Source organism: Lipotes vexillifer, unplaced genomic scaffold (genome assembly GCF_000442215.2).
Source record: "Lipotes vexillifer unplaced genomic scaffold, Lipotes_vexillifer_v1.1 scaffold215, whole genome shotgun sequence".
Taxonomy (NCBI): domain Eukaryota; kingdom Metazoa; phylum Chordata; class Mammalia; order Artiodactyla; family Lipotidae; genus Lipotes; species Lipotes vexillifer.
Genome location: NW_006776544.1, coordinates 1,111,770 through 1,121,946, shown reverse-complemented (window position 1 = coordinate 1,121,946; position 10,177 = coordinate 1,111,770). Strand labels below are relative to the sequence as shown.

General features: G+C 40.2%; 1 protein-coding gene across 3 annotated transcripts in view; it reads left to right on the top strand.

Annotated features, from left to right (window-relative positions):
• Positions 1-202: 202 nt before the first annotated feature.
• The window catches only part of SLC25A14 (solute carrier family 25 member 14), a 35,827-nt gene continuing 25,852 nt past the window's right edge, over positions 203-10,177 (top strand). The window contains exons 1-4 of one of the 3 annotated variants that reach the window (XM_007450466.1): positions 203-291; positions 422-659; positions 5,820-5,913; positions 8,369-8,516. In XM_007450466.1, the coding sequence (XP_007450528.1) occupies positions 594-659; positions 5,820-5,913; positions 8,369-8,516 (308 nt within the window). In that variant the 5' untranslated portion in view covers positions 203-291; positions 422-593. Of the gene's footprint in view, positions 292-421; positions 669-5,819; positions 5,914-8,368; positions 8,517-10,177 lie in introns of all 3 variants that reach the window. The other 2 variants (XM_007450465.1, XM_007450467.1) reach the window with 2 other exon arrangements.

The following is a 10,177-nucleotide window of genomic DNA, read 5'->3' as shown; positions in this document are numbered from 1 at the left end:
CTCACGTCTTAGCCTCCTCTCCCTGCACCTCCCTAGAGTCAGGTTGCCCCGTCTGGGCCTTTGCGCCTGCAGCCTGCCCGACTCCTCCGTTAAGACCCTTGTCATTTCCGCCTCCTATTTCGCGCCTTCTCTTTTAGGCTCGGAGGAGGCGGAGTTGGAATGGCTGTACCACCGTTGCCGAGGCGACGACTTGGTTACTTCCGTTGGTACCAATACTTCCGGGTTGGCGTTGCAGGGGCGCTTCCGACTGTGGGAGCCTCGTCTTCCCAGTCGTCCGATGAGCCCGAGCAGGTGAGGGGGAGCTCCTGGGCTTCAAGGCTGGGGAGCGGGGCTGGGCCGCGCCAGGCCGCGCGGGACCGGGCTGGCCTGGTTCCCGGCCTGGGAGGGGCTTAACGGTCCTTTGGTCTCTCTCTCCCCTCAGCTGTGTCCCTTCCCTGTCTTTCACTCTTCTGGCATCGGTGGTTTTACTTCTTCGATTGAACCCTGCTTCCTCGACCCCCCAGGGAGGCCGCCTCCTTCAGGCGCCTCCCTTCTCTCCACGAACTCGCTCTGACAGCTGAGGAACTGGCAAGATCCTGCTACCCAGAGGGTGAATGGGTATCTTTCCCGGAATAGTCCTAATTTTTCTAAGGGTGAAGTTTGCAACGGCGGCCGTGATTGTAAGCGGAGTAAGCAAACACCTCCATTGTATTAGTGTGACGGATGCTGTTGAAAGATGCTCCCCTTCAGTTTCTACCCCCTGCCACTCCTTGAGGTCAAGGCATTGAAGGCATCTATTAAAATGCAGTTCAGCTAACTAATTGGGATGGCAGCCATTAGTAACATGAATTAGTTTCTCAGACAAGGTAACAGCAGGGACGTTTGTAGTGTTCTGTCAGTGTTTCCTTGTTTTTTTCAGGCTGGGGATGCTTCAAGTCATCATGAACTCTTCCCTCCCCTTCATTCCCTACATCATCAAGTTCCTTTGTGTCTCTATTTTAGAAGTTTATCTCTAACCTCACTGCCAACAAACATCTTGTCTGCTTTACTTCACACCATCCTAAGCTAGTTTCCCTGCCTCTCCTGTTTGTAAACCACTGGTTGGCTGCAGCCCTAGTAGGCTAGCTAAATGTGGTAGATTTCCTCAAGTCACTTCCCTATTCAAAAATTTACAGTAGGGCTTCCCTGGTGGCCCAGTCGTTGAGAGTCCGCCTGCCGAAAATGCAAACAATACCAAAAGATTACTTCACTTTAACATAGAAAACCCGTTTTTCCAATCAAAATTATGCTCTTTAAGAATCAACACAAAATGTTCATGGTTACGTAGCGATGGTTCATCTCAGCCAAGCGCTTTGGAAACCTGATTAAAACTGTGGACCCATTCCTTAGAAAAGTACACCCTAAGTACTCACAATTTTGCATATAACTTCCCGGACACAGCGTGGGGGGTAGGCAAGTACCTCCTGAAGCCTTTGCAGGCTCCAGAATAAGACAGTCCCGACAAATTCCTTTTCAAAAGGATATGAGTAAAATGATATCAACATACACATACACTCTCCATGCTGTTGTGTTGCCAAAAGATAAAAAAATTACTGCTGGGCTTCCCTGGTGGCGCAGTGGTTGAGAGTCTGCCTACCGATGCAGAGGACACGGGTTCATCTGCCCCGGTCTGGGAAGATCCCACATGCCGCGGAGCGGCTGGGCCCGTGAGCCTATGGCCCCTGAGCCTGCGCGTCCGGAGCCTGTGCTCCGCAACGGGAGAGACCACAACGGTGAGAGGCCCGTGTACCGAAAAAAAAAAAAAAAATTTACAGTATCCCTCCCCCCCTGCCACACACACTTTGGTTTCAGGACTTTCAACTTAACCTGTTCCTTATCATACTTTTTGTCTGATATTGTTTCAGTCAGATAAAATAATTCTCTGTTCCAGTTAGATTGCACTCTTCCTTCTGAGTCAAACCATACTGATGCTTGCCTCCACATGCTGTGTTTTTCCCCACATTTGTATCTATCCATTGTGTTCTCCTCCCCGCACCCTCTCCTTACCTATACCTGTTGAGATTCTACCTGCCCTCTGTCAAGGCCCACTTTAAGTTCTCTCATCTCCATAAGCCTTTTCAAATTATTCAAGCCCACGTGGATTGTCTCATTTTGCATGCTTCTCCTGCTCTTATAGTTTGTGCTACATAGTTTGGCACTTATTTTTTTCTTTAATGAACTACTCTGATTTCTTCCACCAGTTTATAAGCTCTTGAAAGGCAAGAACTGTATTTCATACAACTTTTATCCCCACACCCATCTCCTTAATTATCCAGGAAACATAAATATTTTCATGGTGTTAGAACATATGTTATGTGTGTGTGTGTGTGTTTTAAACATCATGTTTATACCCATAGCACATTTGGGCATTTAGTATGCCTTCAATAAACATTTGCTTGACTCTCCATTATTACCTCCTGAATCTGAGAATCTCTAACGCCTACTCTTCCTTAAAGGAGAAAGCAAGAAAGGCACCTGCATTTTTCTGACCAGATCTTTGGAGTAGTGTAACAGGGTTATGTAATTTGTGTTATAGATATTCTTCTCACTCTTTAGGCTATAAGATTTCCCTTAGTCAGACTTCAGAATACGTGTCTGCATTTTGAAGGCATTTTTCATTGGCATCTTAACACGATAAAAATATTTAAGGTACTATATTTCAATTTCAACTCAGATATGACTCTTTTCTTTTACCCATATCTGGGGATAGCCCCCACAAGTCAAAATCATTTTTAGAGTGCTTGGGGTATTTTACACAAGTAATTCTCTGCAACAAAAGCCAGGGGAGAGAATTAGTAGGGAGAGAATCTCTGAGGACCAGCAAAGTGTCATGTACAGTGTGTAGCATTGGTCAGGTCCAGTAAGTTAACTTTCAAATTTTCCCTGTAACCTTTTACATACAGGCTGTATACATGCATAAAGGACATCACACTGGAACCAACCAAGTATTTATCAATAATGGGTGTGTACCCAGTTCTGTGCCAGCTATTGTAGGGGTTATAAAAAGTACTGTGAGACATGGTGTCGGCCTTCAGGGATCTTATCTAGTTAAGAGAGAAAATAACATGGGGCAACCAGAAGATAAACCTCATCCTAGTCATTATTTGTATGCCTGAGATTTAAGATATATAAGGGATAAATAAAGGCTCAAAAGAGCATTATACAGCTGTGGAATAGGTATGACATAACATGCATGCATATATACAGCCTTATGTAAAAGGTTTTAGCTGACATTTGAGTGATTGAGTAGTGTGATATGGCCCCTACAAAAGTGACTGAAATTTTCAGCTGTAGTAATTGAAGTGTAATATAGAGAATGACAAAAATGAGCACAAAGTAGGGTAGCCAGTCTTATTTTGCCACATAAGAACACTAAACAATATCAGCTACCAACTACTAATACATTTCATACAAGAAAGGTGATTTTTAAAAAATGCTCCAGGAGTAGGAAGAACATGATCTTCTAATAGTCCTTTACATTAAATACATTTAGCTGAAATAAAAGGCACTAGGTGCCCTTATTTTCTTTAGTTCAACCCAGAATCGTGAACATTTTCATTAAAGAACCATTGGGCTAATGGACCTGAGATTGTGACTGGTCTTTCTGGTCCCTGCTGTGGCTTTGCCCCCTGCCTTTAATTGCTTTATTATTGCTCCCTGAACCCTGAGCACATCTTCTTTATTAAAAGGCTGGGTAGCAGGTAGTCAAGTCAGGCTTCTGCGATGAAAAGAGTTGAAGGAAGTTATAAAGAGAAAGTGTTGGAGACAAGTATAGCAGCCATTTGAAATGTTTGACTGTTTTGGGCAATCTCTAAATTGGTGAATGGAAAGGGCATTCTGCCTTGCCCCAACTTAGAGAAGGGATATGCCATGGTCCTTGCTTTTCCATGCCTACCCTCTCATCATTTGTGTCATGTTTTACTATCAGTTGTAATCTTAAAATATGGGCATAGCTGAAAATGTTGATAAGGTAGTATTTAGTACTCAAGACTTATCTCAAGCTGCAGCTGATAATTGAATTGCTTATTCCTACTTTGCTTTTTAGAATTATTTTCAACAGTTTTCCTCCAAAAGAGTTGTCTACTGCAGACTCTGTCAGATGGACTGGCTGATCATACTATGTTTGAAAGGAAGTTTCCATAATTATTTTTCTGGCCTCTAAAACATTTGTCTGCATGTTAGCTATCCTCTCTGGAAAATTGTTCTTCTGTGCTTAGTTACAGAGAATTCCTTATGTGGAAACAAAACAAAACCTTGTCTCCCATAAAAAGAGACTGTGATTCAATGGTGCTAACCCCAGATTGGGCAGTAGGGGAGGTGGGCAGTAAGTATTATCTGTTAAAATGTATATTTGAGTACTTAACTATTCAAAAATGTAATAATGTTAATAGCTAATAGTTGAACTAGGTGCTGGGTACTTTTCTAAGTGTTTTACATATATTATTTAATTTTCACAACAACCCTATAATATAGTATTTATTATTATTCCCATTTTACAGTTCAGAAAACTCAGGCACACAGTGTTTAAATAACTTGCCCAAGGTCACAGAACTAATAAGTGGTGGTGTCAGGATTTAAACCTAGGCAAGTCTGACTTTAGAGTCTTCATTCCTGACTGTAAACCACTTGACGTTGCTTTTGAAATTCAATAGTATGCATACCATGAAGATCTGAAAAAGGAATATTTAAAAGAAATCTGAGAATCCATCCTCAGAAAATAGATTGCTTACGGCTGGACCAGGATTTAGTAGGCAATGCCTAGAGTAGTAGTTCTTAAAGCGTGGAAGCATCAGCATTATTTGCAAATTTGCAAATTCTCACGCCAGACCCAGACCACCAGTCAAAAACTCTGAGGGTAAGGCCCAGCAGTCAATGTTTTAATCTGCCTTCTAGATGATTCTGGTGCACATTGAAATTTGAAAACCACTGATTTAGAAGGTAGAACTGTGGAAAAAATAAAATCCAAGAGGGAAATAGCTGGGAGTGGCCGGAAAAAAAGGCTGAAAATATTGAGGGTGACAGGTCTAATGGGGGCGGGATGGGGAAAGAGGTGAGGGGGATGGGGAGTAGTATACATTGTTAAAGAACCCAAACATCAAAGAAAAACAATATTTGTATGTATGTGCTTTAAAAGGCCAGGGAAAAGGAGATTCACTAGATGGATGTATGTTAAATGTCAGAGAGAGGAGAGACATCATCCATATTGTCGTCATTCCTCTGGGAACCAGAAGGAAGGTGAAAACGTGCTTAACTTACCCTGGGCCTAGTGGGGGGAGGTTGTGTGTAGCTGGAAAGTAGCTAGATGAAATAAAACCCTAAAATTTAGTGGAGAGATGAGAGGACTAAGAATATGAGAGGGTATTGGTGTCAGTCTGCCTTGCATCTGAATCAAGCTAACTGAATACCATGAACTGCTTTTACGAGATGCCTCAGCCTATATAATTTAAAGTCCAGGTTCCTTCACTTGTAATTATCTAGTTGGATGTCTAAGTTGGGTGTGCTGGATGGAATGAAACCTCTTCTTTGGGTGGGGGTGGGAATAACATTAAAGAAACTAGAGAACGTGAAGGGCACAGGTTGATATTTGAGTGAATCGCACACTTACCTCTACAGAATGGCAGTAAAGGACACATTCATGATCATCACATAAAACAGGAGCCTTCATTTTTTGTCATTCCACCTGGTAGGGTTTTTCTCTACATTTGTTTTATTTGCAAATTTTGTTGATATAAATTATGTGATCATACACTAACAGATGCTCCTTACTCTTGTGCCTTGTTCTGATTTGTGTTTACTTTTAGCACCAGAAAAGTGCCACTGTAAGCCATGAGATGTCTGGTCTGAATTGGAAACCCTTCGTATATGGCGGCCTTGCCTCTATTGTTGCTGAGTTTGGTAAGAAAGTGAAAACTGAGAAACCTGCTCCTTAGGGTATAGATATGGTAGCATTATTTGTTTTTTGTTTTTTGTTGTTTTGCGGTACGTGGGCCTCTCACTGTTGTGGCCTCTCCCGTTGTGGAGCACAGGCTCCGGACGCGCAGGCTCAGCGGCCATGGCTCAGGGCCCCAGCCGCTCCGCGGCATGTGGGATCTTCCCGGACCGGGGCACGAACCCGTGTCCCCTGCATCGGCAGGCGGACTCTCAACCACTGCGCCACCAGGGAAGCCCACTTGCCCTATTTAAAAAAAGAATTTATCATAAGAAAGTAATGTACTTTAAAAAATATATATTTATTTATTTATTTGGCTGCACTGGGCCTTCGTTGGAGCACACAGGACCTTCGTTGCCACGTGCTGGATCTTTGTGCGGCACGTGGGATCTTTAGTTGTGGCATGTGGGATCTTTTAGTTGCGGCATGCAGGATCTAGTTCCCTGATCAGGGGTCGAACCTGGGCCCCCTGCGTTGGGAGCACAGAGTCTCAACCACTGGATGATCAGGGAAGTTCCGCCCTGATCAAAGCTATCAAGTAATATTTTCTTTATATATGGAATCTAAAAAAAAAAATTGTTCTGATGAACCTAGGGGCAGGACAGGAATAAAGACGCAGATGTAGAGAATGGACTTGAGGACATGGGGAGAGGGAAGTGTAAGCTGGGATGAAATGAGAGAGTGGCATGGACATATATAGATATGTCAAATAGATAGCTAGTGGGAAGCAGCCTCAGAGCACAGGGAGATCAGCTCTGTGCTTTGTGACCACCTAGAGGGGTGGGATAGGGAGGGTGGGAGGGAGATGCAAGAAGGGGGAGATATGAGGATATATGTATACATACAGCTGATTCACTTTGTTATACAGCAGAAACTAACACACCATTGTAAAGCAATTATACTCCAATAAAGATGTTAAAAAAAAAAGATGTACACCTTAAAGAAAAAAAAGTACTACAGATGGTATGGCAAGTGAAGTTAAGAAAAGTCAATTTTAGGAAGCTGTTTTGATAGTTTAATTATTTGTTAATTTGCTATGCTTAAGAAACATACATGAAAATATAGAGGGAGTTAGATAAGATAGGGGTTTCTGTTATATTCTTATACAAGTGGCCTTTCTTTGTGCTCAGTTGTTTATAAATTTCTTAGTAAGTATTCAGATTTCCTTTTTCAAACCTCTTTCCCATTTTAGAAGAAGATTGACCAAGATCAAACCAGATTCTTTTCTATTTGATTTTAATTTTGAAATACTTTTAGATTGTGTTTTTTCATCTTCCAAATTTTCTTTCCTAAACTGTTCATAAGTGACCCCAATCCACTAGTTTTTATTTACTTTCTTGGCATATTGTCTTTTAAATTATAAATTAAAAATTTTTAATGATTATGAGATTATTCAGATTATCTATTTCATCTTGATCGAGTTTTGGTAGTTTGTAGTTTGCAAGGAATTAGTCCATTTCTTCTAAGTTTTTGAATTTATGAGCATAAGGTTGTTTATAGTATTCCTTTATTATTCTGCTGCTGACCAAGATCAAACCAGATTCTTTTCTATTTGATTTTAATTTTGAAATACTTTTAGATTGTGTTTTTTCATCTTCCAAATTTTCTTTCCTAAACTGTTCATAAGTGACCCCAATCCACTAGATTTTATTTACTTTCTTGGCATATTGTCTGGTGTTATGATATCAAGGTCATCAGTGACCAGAGCTGCATAAACATCTTGTTTGTTTTAGACCTTGAAATAGTCCTTGAAATATATTTTGCCAATGAAATGACCACTTCTCTGTGTTGATATAATAAGAGAAAGAAGTTTGGTTAAAGAAAATTTCCCACTAAGCACTGTGCTGGTGTTAGTCCTGAATTACCTAAGGAACCCAGATGAGTAGGCCAAATAGGACTTTGCCATTATCTTTCATGATACTAGAAAACTATTTCTCATAGACAGATAAAAGAAAAAACCCACAAAACTTTGTAATAGTATTTAAGAGTATGTGGAGCAGCAATCCCATGCTTTCCTATCTTCTTGGTGAAGATTTGGGGAGATTTTATGAGGGAGAAGTAGGGAGACTTGAGGTGGGAGGAGGGCAGAAGTAAGAGACAGATAAATGCCAGATTGTATGTTAACAGATGAAATTAAAACATTTAAGTATTTTGCATTTATAGTGTATTAGGACTATCCTAAAGCACTTTATTATATCACAGTTTCAGTTATACTGTGGGTCAAATCCTGCTGCCTAGATATAGTACATTTCACTTTATCACATACAACTCTTGTCCTCTGATAGTGATATTTAAGTAGAGACCTAGGTGTTAGAAAAATAACTTTGTCTTATGTTTTAAAAATTACCATTGGCTTAAATTCATCCAAAACTTAACTGTGATTCTTTGGAAAAACTTATAAATGAGTGTGTTCCTTCACAGGAACTTTCCCTGTGGACTTGACCAAAACGCGACTTCAAGTTCAAGGCCAAAGTATTGATGTCCGCTTCAAAGAGATAAAGTACCGAGGAATGTTTCATGCCTTGTTCCGAATCTATAAGGAAGAAGGTGTATTGGCTCTGTATTCAGGGTGAGACTGGACTCTTTCCATACGTCACGAATAGAAATACTTTTTTGAGAAGCCATGTATTTCAGCTGTCTGATAGCTTGTGCCCTTTATATTCACCATTTCAACTTATAATTCAATATTGATGTGCCAGTTTATATTTCACTTGCTTGTAAATCTTGAGCTTTGGATCTTGTGTTCATTTGGCTATAAGTGATACATTTTAAAATGGATATCTCATTGCAGCAGTGGCTTTTTCCTGTTTTCCTGAGAGTCATCCATAGCCACTGTGAACAGCGGCACTAATTCGCAGTATATATTTCTGTGATAATCTTCCTGAGTTGCCAAATACTGACTTGTAAAAAAATTTTTCCTCTTTAAAGAAATACTATTCTGGCAGTTTAAATAGAAAATGCAGAATGAAAGAGCGGGAGACCCATCATTTTTTGGGGGGGTCATCTTTTGGTTATTCATAAGTCGGTGGTTTCTTGTCCAGTGTGTTGTTTATCTGCTGCCAATTTACTAGTCCACTCCTGTATCTAGGGTACCAGTTTATTGCTCAGAGAATGGATATCAGTTTTATTATTAACTTACGTTAGCCTTAATTTCAAAGATAGTTTACTTGGGGGAAAATATCAAGTATTATATCCTTAAGCAAGTGAATCATGGATCATCTGTTTCACCTTGTTCTTTTATCAGCACAGATGATCACAAGATTATTTTTTTCAGATAGCAAGCAATAAAGTCAGAAATATGCATGTTTTGTCATCATTTTAAAATCTTAACTGTTTGAGCTGCTGCTGTCTTTCTATTTATAACAGCTAAAGTATACTTCTGCAGTTTGGAAGAATCTCAAAGGAGGTATGAGTGAGAATGTCTCCAGTTTATAAGCAGAACTTAAATAGGGTGAAATCTTGGCTCTGGTACCTCCTTGATAGGATTGAAGATATATCTGCATCTGCTAGGAAGTAAGGTTGATTTTGAAAATAAAAATCTGTGAAGTGGGTAATGGTGTATACTTTTTCTACATTACTGGATTCAATATGCTGATATTTTGTTATGGATTTTTGCATCTAAGTTCATGAGAGATATTGGCTTGTAGTTAGTTTTCCTTTTCTGTACTGTTTTTTGGTTTTGTTAGCAGGGTAATACTAGCTTCATAAAATGAGTTGGGCTATCACAGCCCAACTGTGATAGGGCGAGAGAGAGACATGGACATATATATACTAACAAACGTAAGGTAGATAGCCAGTGGGAAGCAGCCGCATGGCACAGGGAAACCAGCTTGGTTCTTTGTAGCTGCCTGGAGGGGTGGGATAGGGAGGGTGGGAGGGAGGGAGACAAAGAGGGAAGAGATATGGGAACATATGTATATGTATAACTGATTCACTCTGTTATAAAGCAGAAACTAACACACCATTGTAAAGCAATTATACCCCAATAAAGATGTTAAAAAAAAAATAAAATAAAATGAGTTGGGAAGGGTTCCCTCTTCTGTTATCTGGAAGAGATTGTGTAAGATTGGCATTCATTTATTAAATATTTGGTAGAACTCCCCAGTGAAATGATCTGGGTGGGCCTGGAGAGTTCCTTTTTGGGAACTTTTAAGTTATAAATTAAAAATTTTTAATGATTATGAGATTATTCAGATTATCTATTTCATCTTGATCGAGTTTTGGTAGTTT